Raw genomic sequence first — 16,591 nt, forward strand, 5'->3', positions numbered from 1 at the left:
TTTGGGTAGAGAATCCAAATCACGTGATCATCATAGTTCAGCAGGTGTTAAGGAAACTTCATTTCCAAGTAGACGGATACTCCCAACTGGGGGTAATGTTGTTAAGACTGTTGTGAAATTGACTAGTATGCCACAACTAACCCGAGAAGGGAAGCACATTTGTAAACTTTCGTTTAAGACTTATACAAGATTAAGATGATACATGGATATATCTGGGGCTGTACTTTCTTATCCACACTTTAAGCCTAAAGCATTCTTTTTGATTTGTCTTTAATCAGTCATGTTGTAAGCTCAAGCGCAAGGCTATATAGAGGACATACAAGTGTTTGCTGCCTCGTCTGTCTTCAGATATAATAGTGGCTTGTTGAAATGGTCAGTATCTGCCTGGCCAGGTGGGAGTCGGTGTTTGATGTGCTGTGCTGGTCTCCTGCCGGCATGTGTGGACAGAACAGCAGGCTTTGTGCTGTGAGTGATTGGGATTAGGGTTGGTGACAGCCCAGTGTTATCGCCTGGTGCAAACAGCAGGATGGACAAGGCTGAGCCAGACCCTGGGGATGGACGGACGGACGGATGGATGGATGAATGGATGCTTGTGGTTCAGTCCTTCATAGCACACGCACGCACACCCATTCACATTCTACCTCTGCCTCACTGTCTATTTCTGCACCTACGTTTATGGTTCTGTGGTTTTGAGTTGCTGACATTGTTGTTAGTCTGACAGTGTGTCCTGACAAAGTGAATGTAAGGCCTTATGATTGGTTAACTCGTGTAAGGACATCAAGGAAACCATGGTCTACAACGACAATCCAATCATACACCTGTCAACTACTTGGATGACAGTTAGCAGTGTCAAATTACTCTATATCTGTTTCCTGTCAGTGTGGGAAAAAAACACCCACTGGAATGTCAGTCACCCTTTCTCTGGGGAACAGGTAGAAACTCCCAGCATGCACCTATCTCAATGTCCATCGCTGCTTCTCCAGTTACAGCCGTGGGCCCAAGAGAGAGGCCGTGTTGGCTGTGCTTGTGGTGCAAATGATGCTTGATCACAGAATCAATCATTTCCCTGTCAATACTTCACTCAGGCAGTGGTTTTAGAAAATAACTTGGTTGTTAACAAATCTTCCCGATACCTGTTTCATGTATCTTCAAAGGTTTCCCTGTTAGTTACGAAGAACTCCAAGCGGTGCTGCATCAAAGGCTTCTTCAGAACTGTCACCTCTCTCTAAACACACTCGGTGTACTTCCTATGAACACTGGGATGCTTCTCATTGGTTGCTTCATTAATTTCTTTGGGATGCTGAATCCACAGTGCTCTCCTGCAGCTATGTAATTATGGGGTTTGAGGGATTAAAGTGTGAAAAATGGCACCTTGAATTGAACACTGTGCCAAGCTAATCGCCTGCGCTTCACCACTCTGAAGTGGTGTAGCATTTATTTTTATTTTTTTAGTGCTGAAGAGATATTGCTTCAAATGGTGACTTAGTAGTGTAATTGGTGGGAAATATACCCGCTTAACTGTCACAGTAATTCTCTTTTTAGTTTGACTGATTGGCAGTTCATCCTTCTGTTCTCACTTCTCGGGAAGTATGGATGTCAGGTACAAGAGAATTATGCAGTTTAACAATGACACTTTGAAAGTGGGTTTTCCCCCTGTTTTTGTCTCTCGCACTCAATTATTCCCTTTCTCTTACTTGGCAGGAAATGTATGCTGCAAAGGTAGACTCGCTCAATATCTCATGGACTCATGATACAGTCAGATACCCAGAAAATCATATAGTAGGGATGTACCATTATTAGGAAAGACTACAATTCCAGAAGAACCTGATGATAATAATAATGTAGCGTAGTTGCAACACACACTGGTATGCAAAGGTCTCCATCTATTACGTGAGATGGGCGTGTCCTTGACTTGTCCCCCTGTGATGTCATTGGCCAGGAGCCATTCAGCAGTTTTCTCCTCACCTCAGTTTTCACTGGAAGCTGCAACCAAACATTCCTGCTCAGGTGGAAAGAATCCTGCCAGCCCTGCAGGTGGGACCTGTTTTTCCAGCGGGGCTGTTTGTGCGGGGCCTGGAGACTCAGACTACAGGAGCTGTCACTGATGTGTTTTCACAGTGGCAGTGTGCTCTAGTGCCCCTGGACTCTACCTGACAGCTTACCTCACCAGCCGGCCTCTTTACACACCTAACATGATACAGTCTAAACATTCTGAGTGGGGGATGGGGGGGAATAACATTTTTCACTAACCCTCACACTTTACAATTTACACTGAACGCTTTGTTCTTCTGGTTTGTCGGTGGCTTGTCAACATGGCTTAGCAACCATATGCACAGCTAACACACACTACAACTGTACTGTGTTATGCTGTCTGATATTCTAGGCATACTGTACAAAGAATTTGTTGTCGAGATGACGGAGCTTCTTTCTTTCTCTGAGCCTCCTCTGTTGTGACACCCAGATGTTTTATTTGTGCCCATCCTGTGATGTTGTTGAGACACGGCCGTGTAAGAAACCAAATCCAAACATTGCTCAATGATGCTCCCCCGAAACTCACGAGGGCGGCCGCTACTACATACACGCGGCACAAACCTACACACACAGGACATGCCCAGCCTGCGCTTGGCTTTGTTTGAGTTTGTTTTGTAACTGGGATGTTCTGTACAGTAGCTGCTACATCACTTTAGCTATTATCACTCCTCCTCCCTCCTTGCTGGTTGTCCGAGTCAGCTCAGCCACATATCTTGTGTAATATCGGAACATTCTTTCCTGACTCTCCTTGACACATGGTTTTGGTGTGTTATCCCAGAGCCTGCGGAGGGCCTACGCAGCTGGTCGCCGGTTTTGTGGCTGCGCTCCAGGCCCCAGTCTGTATTGTTTTAGGAATGGCACAGATTACAGATTGCACCAATGGACAAAGTGTTCCCCCTCTGACAATACAGTATATACAGTTCTCACGGCCCGAGTTGCAATAGTGTCAGATAAAGGGCCCGGGAATGGATCCGCCCCTCCGATAGAATGGGTAAACTAGGACATCCAAGCCCAACTAATCCCCCTCCTCCCTCCTCCCTCAACCGCCATCTTTCATGTACGGTAAACAAACTACACCGTGATACTAAGCCATAACGTACTGTACTGCAGGCCAACGTCCTCCATTCTGATGTTTGTGGTGACTGTAGCTCTTGCTGAGGGCGGTATAACATAGACCTCCCTTCAACTCATCACTGACACCTTGCTGAGGGATTTCAACAAGCTAAAATCAGCAGCTGATAGCCCAGGTTGATCATGATTCCAGTGTTTATTATTACAATATGAGTTGTAGCAAGAACACTCCATCCAGAAGCACAGCATACTTCAGCCTTGTGCCCTTCCTTGTTCAGTGTTCAATGTTCAATGTTCAGTTCTTAACGTAACGTCAAATATTCCGTTCCTTCATTGGCAAACGCAGTATCTTTGGTGAGCGCTGAAAGGCGATGCGGTCCTTGTCGGTGACCTGGTGTGTCCCTGTGTTCTGTGCAGGAAGGGGAGTTTGAGGTGCGGACCTACCAAGTGAAGTACAGCGACGGAGGGATCCTGGATCAGGACGACCTGCTCAGCGACCTGGTGGAGGACCGAGACAAGGTAGGCCGGCCTGGGGATCCGAAACACTTCCTGGCCCTCTGGGACACGTCTCCAGACTCTCACGGAACGACCTCGCGTTTGTGCAATGTGTCATGGAGTAGCAGCTGCTGCCCTTGTCAAGCCAACATGACGGGACTTCTGTGTGCACCTTTTATGAGCACAAGGAGAAAATGGTCTTGCCTATAGCGAGGACTTGCTTAGCAAGTTCCCCCTGTTTGATGGTAACTGGTGAACTCGACGATGTTGGTGTTTGGTGGGGTCGCGGGGACTGATGGTGTTTGTCGAGGTCATGGTCAGCTTTGTTTCTTTGTTCCCTTTGGGGTGGAATGGGAGTCTGTTTCTGTGTAAACCCCTGGGTAGGAGGTGGCATAGGGAATGGAACAGGAAACGACACAAGGCCTGATCTCTTTAATGTACACACACAGACAAAGACACGTACACACACTCACTCACTGAGTCATTCACTGATGCACTCTCTCATTCACTCGCTGAATTACTAACCCTACCTGCTCCACATTTTTACATATACCTTTTTATATTTCTCCTAATTTTACATTATGCATTCCTAAGATGTGCTAATAAACTGTTCGTCATTCATATTCATGAAGCTGGGAGCAGAAGAATTATAAATTGCCAACACTTAGTCAGCAAGAACGGAATATGAAATTATATTGGAATATTCATACAATGCTGCACACTGCAATAACAATCACTGGATGAACTCAATCCTGTGCCTCTAGCCTCCCAGCGCTCGTGTCTTCATAGGAGAACCGATCAATAATAGATGCGTGAACTTCCAAAAACCTAAACAGGAACTTTCTTGTTCCTCTTTTGTGTTAATTCAACAAACCCTCAACTTGAGAAGTGAAGTACGAGGAATTGGAGTTTGTGTGTGATGGGTTTGGTGTTTTTTTTGCTGTTCAGATTTAGTGTACATGCTGAGAGAGAGAGAGAGAGAGAGAGAGAGAGAGAGAGAGAGAGAGACAGGAGACCCATTAATTACCAGCACAAAGACTTCTCAGCCTGCTGTTAACCGTTGCCGCTTGGTCGTTCTTGACAAGCGACGCTTAAAGTGATCAATCACCCCCCCCCACCCCTCCCCGAAGTTGGACGTTTTCGAATGATGGACATGACCTGTTTACAGTGCAGCTTCTTCTTCTATGGTGGCTGTTTGGTTTTGTGTAGATAAGAAGGTTGTGGGTGCTGGGGGGAAGGGGGGAAGGGGGGTTGGCATGAAGCCCGCAAGGCTGTGAAGGCTTGGGACCTCCCCTTCTGCCACCTGCGGTAGGGGCCCCCTAATAAACGGATGCACAGCCTGGATCATTTGATTAGCTTTCAGCCCTTTGTTCTACAGTTTTTTTTATTTTATTAGCGTGGCCGTTGCTGCTAAATTCTAGCGTCCGCGCTTTTGTTCCGTTATTGTAAGCTGCACCACTCTCCATCAATCACCTAGCGGTCCCCCTATTGTGAGCCCCCTCCACATCACCGTGTGCGCGGTGTGTTAGCCCCAGATGCTAATGAGAGATAATGGGGAGCTATTTGTCCATGAGTGCAGCCCCAGCGAGCGTCTTCATTCGGGGGGGGGGGGGGTGGGGTGGGGGCCTGGCTCTCTCTCTCTCCCCCTGCCACCCCCCGCCAAGGGGAGCTGCCGGCTAGCGCGTAGCGCGTAACGGAGAGCGAGACCCCGACACCACTGGTGGTTGATGAGGGGCGGCTGTGATTTGATTACAGCCATGTGCACACGCACACATATACACACACACACTTAGCTGTACTCCATTTACCCCCCATCTAGGGACATGGGCCACCAGCCTGCTCATGAATATTCGGGTCCAGCTCTAAGTAATAAATGTGTAGGCTGTATCGGGGGCAGCGGGAGCACCCAGGGGGACAGAGTGGAACAGCTCCGTCAGTTAAACACCCAGACTCACTCACAGTCACCCCTCTACCCCTTCACCCCCACCCTCTCATCCACCCCATCCTACTTTCTCCCATCCTACTTCCCCTTCCTCTGATTCATCCCTCCCACTCATTTCAACATGTCTCTCACTGTGTTGCTGGGGCTGGCGGTTCTTTAAAGGACGGAGTCTGGTAGCCGTGTTCCTGGCTGGACCCCACACAGTCACACACAGTCACACACACGCACACACACGCACACACACTAGGGGAACACCTGTTTGATGCTTCCCAGTTTTGAAAGTTCCTGGAGCACCTCCCTTTGTAACTTGAAACGTATTTTATCACACATTGTACTTGGGCTTTTACTTTCGGGCCTCGCACACGCACAGGGACACACATGTGCACACGCACACGTGCACACGCACGCACACATGCAGCTTGCCCCTGCTCTGACACTACTCTGTGTGTCTGTTCTAATCCCCATAATCAGTCTGGGTGCTACTGATTATGAGTGGCGATGATGGGAGAAAGCAGGCTGTGTGTGTGTGGGTGTGTGTGGGTGTGTGTGTGTGTGTGTGGGGTGGGGGTGTGTGTGTGGGTGTGTGTGTTCCAGCACCCCCACTGTTTGGGTGGGTGGGATGGGGGGGAGGGGGGGGGCAAACTCCAGAAAGCTCTAACTACTCCTGCCCGCCTCTCTTCTCCTCAAGAGGTGATAATAACAGAGGGAGCACTTTAAGTCTCTCCCACACGTCCATTTACCAGGGTAGAGCTGTCATTCAGGCCCTTTCACTGGCTCCAAGGCTGTATTATCTGCTGCCATTACCGCTCTCCACGCACACACACAGGAGCTGTCGGAACCTTCCGGGCCTAGGCCGTCATCAGCGGACAAAATCCATGGTGGCTTTCAATGGGCTCCGACTTGGACCATGCACCAAGTCTGTCATTTTCTCCCACCATTATAACTTAGTTGTCTTCAGTCGGCGGAAGCATGCACTTTAAATTGCTGTGTACTCGGTGTTGTCGCTGCTGAAACAGGTAGTTGCAAACTAGATGCACAACACCCAAGTGCCCCAAAGCGCGTGCATGCTTGCGTCTCTCTGTGTGTGTGTGTGTGTGTGTGTGTGTGTGTGTGTGTGTGTGAGAGAGAGAGAGAGAGAGAGAGAGAGAGATTGTGCGTCCTCTATTCTGACACAGTTGCCTCAGCAATGGGAATTAAAGGCAGGGAGCATGGCGGATTCTCATAAATGGACTGTCACTCCTTATTCGCACCCACACGCACGCACGCACACACACACACACACACACACACACACACACACACACACACAAGCACACACGACCTCGCCAACCCTTCAAAACACATGCTTTTACAGGGAGAAAAATACCCCACCACGAAATGCAACCAAATGAGAAATCTAATTTCATGGGAAATTTAATAAAAAATAAAAAAAAACTAATGATTCCCTCCGTCTCTCCTAATTTGCCTTTTAATTACTGAGGATAGGAGCCATCAAGGGCCCCGGTCTCTGGTCACACTATGCAAATAGTGAAGCAGATTTCCCAAATGATCCCTCTCGAAAATGTCAAATTGTTTATTATCATTGGGATGCAACTCTGCAGCCGTCAGCCGTGTGTGTGTGTGGCAGCGCGGCTAATGCATCCGTCACATCTGCATGCAGTCCTGTGCGGTGCTTCATTGCGAATGCAGGGTTGTCAATTTAGACGCCGTCTTTTGTTTGAAAGAACTTGCTCTTAATCGACCTGCTTGGTTGAATAGAGGTTAAATAAACTGCCGTTTGGTTTGAATCCTTTCCATGTCTGATTTAAAGCCTATAGGGACTAAAGGAGACTGGAACGTCTGGAATTACGATCCATTCACCCTAATGCATCTTTTCCTCATCAGACGAAAACCGTATTGACATGCTTAATTGCCCGTAAGTACAGATCAAGCAGAGTTTCGGCAAGTTGTATGAGCGCTCCCATGAAAGCTCTGAGATGTAGTCGAGTGTTGGAGGGTTATGGATCTGATGCCAGCGACAGACACAGCCGTCTGAATGAAGTCTGATTGCGCCATGTAGACATGCTGATTGGCTAGAGCCATCAGCATCACACCTAAGAATGGCCGGTGATGAGTAGATTGATTAGGGAAATGTCACCCTTCACCAATCACAATCCAGAGTCTTTGTACGAGGCGATCGGAGGGCAATTGAAACCTCTCTGCGCAGGGATTTCCATAATCAAAAGTCCTATATGAATGCATATGATTAGGAATGCTTTTCACATTGATGGGGTCCACTTAGGCCTCGCTGCACACCAAATCAAAGAGGAAATAGTTCATGTGGGTGCGTGTTAGTTGTTGCCGTGGAAAGTTCCAGTGACCGAGAGCAGTTTAAGCTGGAAGACTCCCTGATGACACGGGTCTTACACTGCATGCTTTAGTATTGCTTTCCGCTTGCTTGTGAAAGACACAGTGCCATAGGCCAGAACAATAGGTCAGACAGAAGAAATGGATTGTTCTGTTCCACACACCAACCCCCCCCCGTCTCTCTTTCTTCCTTGAATTCTCTAAGGCTGTCCTTATTTCATTCCTTTCGTTCTTTCTCTCTTTCGTTACTTTTACTTTCTCTTTCTCTCCTCGTTTCTCTCTTTCTCTCTCTCTCTTTCACTCTCTCTCTCTCTCTCTCTCTCTCTCTCTCTCTCTCTCTCTCTCTCTCTCTCTCTCTCTCTCTCTCTCATCCTCTCAGCCCACAGGGAGAGGTCACTCAGTAATCAGATGACCAGGTTGGATAATCATCTCATCACTGTGACCTTGATTTTTCTCCTGTCAAAGTAGAATAACAGGGGGGGGTTATCAGATTAGAATCAATTAAAACCTTTCTCAGCACCCCGGGAGGCGTCCTGTATTTAAATGAACAAGTCTCATGTCGAAAGAGCCACCGTGTTGGGTGTTCAGGGAGTTGTACACATTTTCATATCCAGCTTTGGAAATTCAACACGCAGACTCCTTCACCAACCATGTTACCTCAGCACTACAGCGTAGACATGGGCCGTATGTGAGTGGGCCACGGTGCCCCATGGATAACCTCCTGACCGGGGGTCTACACACACACACACACACACACACACACACACAAACACACATGCTCCAGTGACCTGCATGTCCGATCACACTGCTCATTAGCTCCTAATGGGGCGAGACATCCAGACAGTAACCCGAGCCGGTCTGGGTGCGGGGAGCAGAGACGGCCCGCTTCACACGCTCTGACGGCACAGCCACACACGTGACGCCCGACCACCACCACGGCCGAGATTCACAGCGAGGCGAAATGATCCTTTGGCAAAGACATTTCTAAAAGTCGACTCCTATGTGACAATTGCAGTCAACAGCAAATGATATCAGTGTCCTTGTGATGGATGATATGTTGCTACTTGGCTATAGATTGTTGGAGTGCAGAGACTGATCTCCTCACAAATGATCTAATTATGGAGCTGGGTTTGTTTACAGTGCAGTAGCACGCAGACTCTGACCAAAGGAGCCGAGCCATCTGTTTTCTTAGCTGACTTTGCCAGTGTGTGTGTGTGTGTGCGTGTGTGTGTGTGCGTGTGTGGGTGTGTGTGGGCGTGCGTGTGTGTGTTTCAGCATCCCCACTGTTTGTCCCTGCTCTGTCCTGCCTCCACTGCTAATAACTCAAATCAAGAGTAAGTCACGCTCTCCCTGTGTGTGTGTGTGTTTTCATATACAGCCGTGCCAGGGGGTGAGAAGGGTCAACTGGACGAAGGTAAGATGGGAGGAAAAACCCCTTAACAGTCTTCCTGGCGCAATCACCGCCCCGTCGCCCACACCTGTGCCCATCGTCCTGCGCACGTCGCCGGCCGGCGCCCCCGACCTCGTCGCCCCCGTTATGTGGAGGATCTTCGTCATTGTGTGTCCTCCCCACCCTCCGCTAACGAATTGCCTTAATGAATGGACTCCTCTCGATTAGGAGCTAATATCTGCGAGTCGCCCACTCGAATGACTCAGTCGATCAGTCTGATGCGGCCGGCTCGCGGCAGGAGGCAGGAGAGAGGTCGACTCCAGCAACATCCTCAACCCTACCTCCCACCCACTCTCTCTCACCTCCTTATCTCTCTGTCTTTCACCCAACCACCCCCCCCCCCCTCACCCCACCACCCTCCCCACGGAGTGTACCTGAACTAAGTCCGCACTGGCTACAAAGTCTCTTTGGAGTGCAGTGTAGGGCAGTACGTCTGAACCGTCTCACGGGCCGATCATTTCGAGCCCCCCCCCCCCACCTCCCCTCTCTCCCCCCTCCCTCCCTCTTCTCAGTGTCGTTTTCTAAGCCCAGGCTAACCTACTGGCCTTCTGTGTCATTGTCTAATGGGGAGCGGAACAGGGGGTTGGGACTGTTGGGTGTCTATTGAGTGCTTATTAAGAGCGTTTAAATAGTCATTAAGATGGCTAATTGTGTATCAAAAGACTATTAGGCGTCTGCCGGCGTTGATTAGTCGGCAGGGAAACTATGCAAATAGACTCGGGGAAACGGGGAGGGTGGCGTCAACAAAGGAGAGACCAAAATGGAGTGAAACGGGGGAAGAGGCGAGCAAAGAGGACGGAACGGAAGAGAAGGCGTTCATAAACTGAGTGGAATGGATGGCGGAGAGAGCTACAGGTGACATGGTCCTCCAGCCTTGCAGCTCCAAGTTAATCACTCCTTCCGTGGCTCTCTCATGTGCCCTCCAGGGAGCTGGGCGATGGCGGGAGAGAGCGAAGTGCGGATGGAGGGAGGGAGAGAGGGAGAGAAGGAAAGAGGGAAGGGGGCTGGAGGGAGCAGCTGGCCTTGCCTGGGCCACGGGGGAGACGGAAAAGCTGATTATTAGCGCCTCACCAGAACAGTTTGTGTCTGTGTGTGTGTGTGTGTGTGTGTGTGTGTGAGGGGGTGGAGGGGAGGGTTGGGGGGGGAGGGGGTAGAAAAGGACACAGTAAGGGCCCAGCTTACTGTTAGTGATGTGTTTGTACTGTAGGGGGGATGGATTTGCTGTGTGGGAGTGATGAATGGTTGTTTTTTTTCTATTTTCTGTTGTGGGTTTGAGAAATACGAGGCCTGGGGCCCCCCCTCTCCCCCTCTCCCCCATTCCTCCTCTACACCCCAGCCTCCTGGGCATCCATGTGATTTATGTAGAGTTTACCCTCTCCCTTTATGAGTGTGCATAAATAATAATATGAGCTGTCACCAGGCAAAGTGTGTGTGATTGTGTAAGCGTGTGTGTGTGTCTATAAAGTGGGTACTAGGTAGTGCTCCATCACAGTGGTTGAAAGTAGAGATCAGGTGTGGGAGAGAGATGCAGCCTCAGCCCTCCCTACTGGGAGAGGGAGAGGGAGAGACACGGAAAGATGGAGAATGAGAAAGACACAGACAGAGAGGGCCAGGGAGACAGACAGAGAGGGCCAGGGAGACAGACAGAGAGAGACACAGAGAAACAGCCCCTTGTACTTGATTTGACCAGGGTAGGACCTAGCCGGCTATTTCTGAATTGTGTGTGTGTGTCTAGTGCTTGTGTATGTACGTGTGTGTGCTTGCCTGTGTGGGGGAGGTAAATCCAAAGCCAGGTGTGTATTACAAGGGGCTAATCCAGCACATCTGGAGATAGGTTATAGATACACAGCAGAGGAGAGACAGGATTAGCGGAGTCTCTATGGTAATCTATCCAATTTTCTACTTGTTTAAACAGCATAGACGACTTGCATTCCTTTGATAGTTATCCTCACTGTGTGTGTGTGTGTGTGTGTGTGTGTGTGTGTGGAGGGTGCTGTGTATCAGTATGGCTCCTTAGTAAAACGGCTTTGTGTTTATTTATATCTGAACTGTTTCAAGCTGCAGCACTGACGACTTCATCCTGAACCCCTCAACAACCACAGCAACCTTGCAACCTCGCAACAACCTCTCAGCAACCTTACAGCAACCTTGCAGCCTCACGACAAACGTACAAGCTCGCCGCAACCTCACGACAACCTTACCGCAACCTCACCACGAGCTCGCGACAACCTCATAGCAAACTCACAACCTCACAGCAGTCTCACGACAAACGTACAACCTCGCAGCAAACAAGCTCCCATCCAGGTCCCAATAACCTCAATACAACCTCACAACCTCACAACTGGCCTCGCACGGCATCATCACAGACCCAGCAGCCTGGCATGGCTTGTTGCTGCGGATGTATGCATTCGAAATTCGGCTACAGCAGCTAACCATCTATTTTAAGTAACAGCTTTTCCACGTTGTCAGAATGGTGTAAATCCACGCTGGAGGCCTGGCTGGTGCACCGATGGAGGGATGTTGGGCGGGAAACGGAGAGGTTCAGAGGAGTCTTTCTGAGAGATTTGAACCGGCGTTTAAGAGGAGTCACACTGTAAGCCACGCGGAGGTACTGTCGACTTCTGACAGGTAGAGTTTTATGACGGGAAGAAAGAGAGAGCGAGAGAGGGAGAGGGAGAGAGATGATTGGGTTACCACACACTATTGTCAGGACGCAGGGTGCGCCTGCTGAATTATGCATCCCTCTTTCAAAGGAGGGAGCAAGAGGAAGAGAAAGAGGGGGACTCTAAGATAAATGACAAGCACACAAAAGCCAAGGATCTCAATACAGTGGTGTCGCGCAAACACACCACGGCCGACGGCGGGATGAGAGAGGAGAAGAAAAATGGATTGATTAAAGAGAGAAAGGGGATGAGATTGGGAAAGTGTGTGTGTGTGTGTGTGTGAGGGAGGGAGGTTGTTGGGGGGCATTGTGCTCTGGCTTTGTGGGGGGTGTGTGTGTGTGTGTGTGTGTTTGGATGTATGGAAGTTGCAGTGACTGTATTCATTGCTAGGTGGCACTGTTTGTCTGTTTACAGAGAATGCAGTGTGTGTGTATGTGTCAGGAGAATGTTCTATTGCTATAAGTTATATTGTATAGTCACTAGTGAGATAACATTTCTGTGCGTAAACTATATCCACAGAACTGCAGTGGTTGGGACAGAGAAGAATGAACCATACCAAACCAACTGCCCTGGCCCCTGGTACTACACTGCCATTCATCTGTGGGTGTGTGTGTGTTCTTCCGTTGAGGCTCAGACTGGATCCACACACCAAAATAATCTCTCTCTCTCTAACACACACACACACACACAAACATCCTTGCTGTTTATGATTTGAGGGTGAAGTTTTGAACTCCTCGTCAGTTGGGCATTCCAGTTAGAAGCCTGTGAGAAGGGTGAAGGCCGCAGAGGATCTTCCCCACGTCCGGTCATGCTCCGCCCTCGCCTGTCTGCAGGGCCGGCCATCGGCCTCTCCACCACGACAACCGGTGCCGGCTCATTAGCATGGGGCACATGGTTCTGGTAACGAGCAAAGCTCCCCCCCACCCCCCAGGCCCACATCACCGTCCCTCCTTGGGCGAGCAGCAGGAATAACAACCACCTCGCTTTTCTGGAATACCAATCACACGCCGTGGAGACGGAGGCGGGCCGATTTGTCCAGTTAGAAGCAAACGTTCCACAAGTGAATGTTTGGGGGGGGGGGGGGGATTTCATTAGCGAAGAAGCCTAGCAGTGAGCCTGAGTTCCAGTAACGATATCGTCAGTTTCGAGACAACCCAAAGTGTTTGGAGCCATGGCAACCCTTTGGCATGTGTCAGCACCTTTTTTGGCTCGTGTCGGCAGATGTCAGCACCCCCCAGGGTTGCTTAGCACCCTTTAGCTCACATGACATTTTAGCCCCCTGTTGGTTTCTGGCTGTCAGTGTTTCTGTCAAGGTCCTTATCTCTTGTCTCTTCTCTCCTCTATTTATCTCTCTCCTCAACTCTCCTATCCTCAACTCTCTTCTCCTGGCTATCACTATCAGCGAGAGAAGGAGGGAGACAGCAATAAGGAGCGAGCTCGAGACAGTGGGAAATCAGAAAGAAATAAAGATAAAGAAATCAGAGGCAGATAGGCCTCCTTCCTTCCATCCCTCCATCCATCACTCCCTGGGTGTGTTCTCTCCGTCAAGGCCGGTTATTTTCCCTCCCTTCCTCCCTCCCTCCCTTCCTCCCTCCCTCCCTCCCTCCCAGTAGACCCAGGGAGCAGGCCCGTGTGGTGGGCTGTCCAGGTGTCAGGATATTGGATTATGGGAGTTTGAGGCAGAAGCATGATGGATGGTTTGTTCCGCCTCTCCTTCCCCTCTCTCCCTTCTTATTGTTTCTGCCTTCGCACATCAGCAATGGATGCAGATGATTTAGAGGCACACTGGCATGCACGCACACCCTTCCTAACCTGGTGTGTGTGTGTGAGCGTGCGCGCTTGGTGTGTGTGTGAGAGCGTGCGTCCGTGTGTGTGTGTGTGTGTGTAGCCACCTCTTTCTTCTCTGTTGTTTGTTTTTCCCTCCTCTCGGCTTCAGTCATTCTCTCTTTCATTAAGTGGTCATTTCCGATGCCAAATCCATTTAATGAGAGCGTCACGCCACCAAACACTAATTCATCAAACGCCAAGACAGCGTGTCCGGGCCTCCACTCACCCCGACTCGATCTCTTTCTCTCTGTCTTCCTCTGTCCCTCAACCTCCATCCTCTCTCTCTCTCTCTCTCTCCTCTCTCTCTCTCTCTCTCTCTCTCTCTCTCTCTCTCTCTCTCTCTCTCTCTCTCTCTCTCTCTCTCTCTCTCTCTCTCTCTCTCTCTCTCTCTCTCTCTCTCTCTCTCTCTCATCCCCTTCTCCCCTCCTTCTGCACCTCCTGAGACAGCTGTGTCATTGTGTTTGACGGCTTCTGATTCTCTTGTCAGATTTCATTTGTCTATTAATACCTTACAGACACACCTCATATCCTGTTGGCTGGAGTGTGTGCGCGTGCGTGCGTGCCGCACACGGTGATGAACTATGTTCGCGGTTTTAGCCTCATCAGAGGATTTGTTGCATGAATACAAATGGACCTGGAGGAGAGATGAGTGTGCTGGCCTGATTGGGTGTGTGTGGTTGGCATGCACCTGGCGTGCTGGCACGGGGCACAGGAGAGGCGTCAGACGTGTGGAAGTAGCAGGCTGGTGTCTCTCTGTTCTGTCATTCTGTCTGTCGGTCTGCTTTTTCTGTCTTTCTCTGTCGCTCTCTGTCGCTTGCTCTCTCTCTCTCTCTCTCTCTCTCTCTCTCTCTCTCTCTCTCTCTCTCTCTCTCTCTCTGTCTCTGTCTCTGTCTCTGTCTCTGTCTCTGTCTCTCTCTCTCTCTGTCTCTCTGTTTCCCGCCATTCCTCCCAGCCACGCCCTCTCTCTCTCTCTGCAGAGGCAGGCCCGGCTCTGCTGCAGGGCAGATCAATCACACACAGCCTCGGAGAGGAATGGCTTCTTATCACTGTGTGTGTGTGTGTGTGTGTGCACGCGTGTGTGTGTGTGCACGCATGTATGTGTTTGTGTGTGTGCAGACACGTGTCTGATGATATAGCTGCACTGTATCATGCAAACCTGAATCAGATTCTTAAGATTAACATAACCATGTGTGTGTGTGTGTTCATCCTCCAGCTGGTGGCTGTGTTTGAGAAACAGGAGGTCCAGCGGGTGGCGTCGGTGAGCCCAGCAGCCAGCGACTCCACGGGCACGTCCAGCCCCGACTCGGGCTCATACGAGCCCCTGCTCGCCGCCCTGCAGCCCGTGGGACATGGCGAGATCGAGGTCACCGCCAGCACCCTCAAAGCCAGTACGTATACCAGAGAGCGGCGTCACGTGTTGGGACTGTGACGCAGATGTCACGCGCCCCACGTGGCCCCCGGTGCGACGTGTCGGCAGGTCGTGATTTTCCTGATTTCTTCCAGACCGTTCAGTATCCCTCTTTTCTAAGCAGTAGCTCTCTCTCTTTCTCTGTCTCTCTCTCTGTATCTCTCTAACCCCCCCTCTCTCCCTTTATTTCTCTAACCCACCCACAACACACCCTTCTCCTTATCTCAGCTGGTGGGTAACCAATGTCACAGTGCCAGCCCCTTCACTGACCCAGTATTTCCCCTTTGCCTCTTCTCCCCGCCCCCTCTCTCTGCCACCCCCCACCCCACCATTCACCACCAACCAACCACCTGCCAGTCCAGGACCCACACCCTCACCCCTCAAACCACACCCCAGCAACCCCCCTCAGCGCTGGGGCCACGGTCGGTCGCTAACCCCCCCCAGCTCTCCTGCTATGGCTCCTCCACTAAGTGGATTAGCACTGTAGCCTGTTAGCATGCCCAGGGTTCAGCAAAGCGTGAATTCATTTCAATGCCCCCTTTTCAGCCAGACAGGGCCCTTTCCTGCCTGCCCCCCCCCCCCTCTCTCTTTCTCTAGCTGGACCCTGACTAACTTAGTTATGACGTGACCCCGTGGAGCCCCCCCATAAGAGTGAGACCGATTCAATAAAGCTGCTTTTGTTATCCAGACCTCCACACCCTCACAAAAGGCCTTCCACACACACACACAAACCATCCAGCCATAGCCATGAATATGTAAGGGAAGCCATGTGAGTTCTGGTGTTTGTGAGGGCTTTGTCACTTAACCAGATCAACAGTTAGCTAAGTTATCACTGCACACACAGCTGCCCCCCCCCCCCCCCCCCACACACACACACACACATGACCAGCAGACGAGAGACAAGAGAGACTCACACTGTAGAAAGAAAGAGCGTACACACAAGGACGTATCCCCCCACCGTTGTGCTGCCCTGTTCGTGGTAGACCCCCAGACCTGCGGTAGCGTTCGGTGGTGGCTTCGCGCAGGAAGCTGTAGCGTTGTAAATAACGTTGTTAAAGCGTTAAACTTGAGATACTGCTGCTGTAAGCTAGCCAATGGCAGGCTAAAGGAACTGTTGAGTCATCCAGCGTCCATGCCCGCTCCACCAGAAAGGCCTGTGTGTCAGGGCTGTGTGTGCGTGTGTGTGTAATGGGAGTTGTTCAGTATTGTGAGGATCAGGTTTGAACAGTGCGATTGAGCTCCCGGTGGGATGATTAGACCTGCATCGATCCTGGACTGCAAAAATACAACCATCCTCACACACACAATCTTACCCTCACCCACACACAACCTTTTTCACACACACACCCATCCTCACA

At 50.3% G+C, this 16,591-nt stretch overlaps 1 protein-coding gene across 1 annotated transcript in view; it reads left to right on the forward strand.

Annotated features, from left to right (window-relative positions):
• pard3ba (par-3 family cell polarity regulator beta a) overlaps positions 1-16,591 on the forward strand; it is a 38,111-nt gene that overhangs the window by 609 nt on the left and 20,911 nt on the right. The window contains exons 2-3 of the mRNA XM_062447589.1: positions 3,520-3,621; positions 15,039-15,213. Coding sequence (XP_062303573.1) covers positions 3,520-3,621; positions 15,039-15,213 — 277 coding nt within the window. The remainder of the gene's footprint in view (positions 1-3,519; positions 3,622-15,038; positions 15,214-16,591) is intronic.

This window comes from Osmerus eperlanus, chromosome 21 (assembly GCF_963692335.1).
Source record: "Osmerus eperlanus chromosome 21, fOsmEpe2.1, whole genome shotgun sequence".
Taxonomy (NCBI): domain Eukaryota; kingdom Metazoa; phylum Chordata; class Actinopteri; order Osmeriformes; family Osmeridae; genus Osmerus; species Osmerus eperlanus.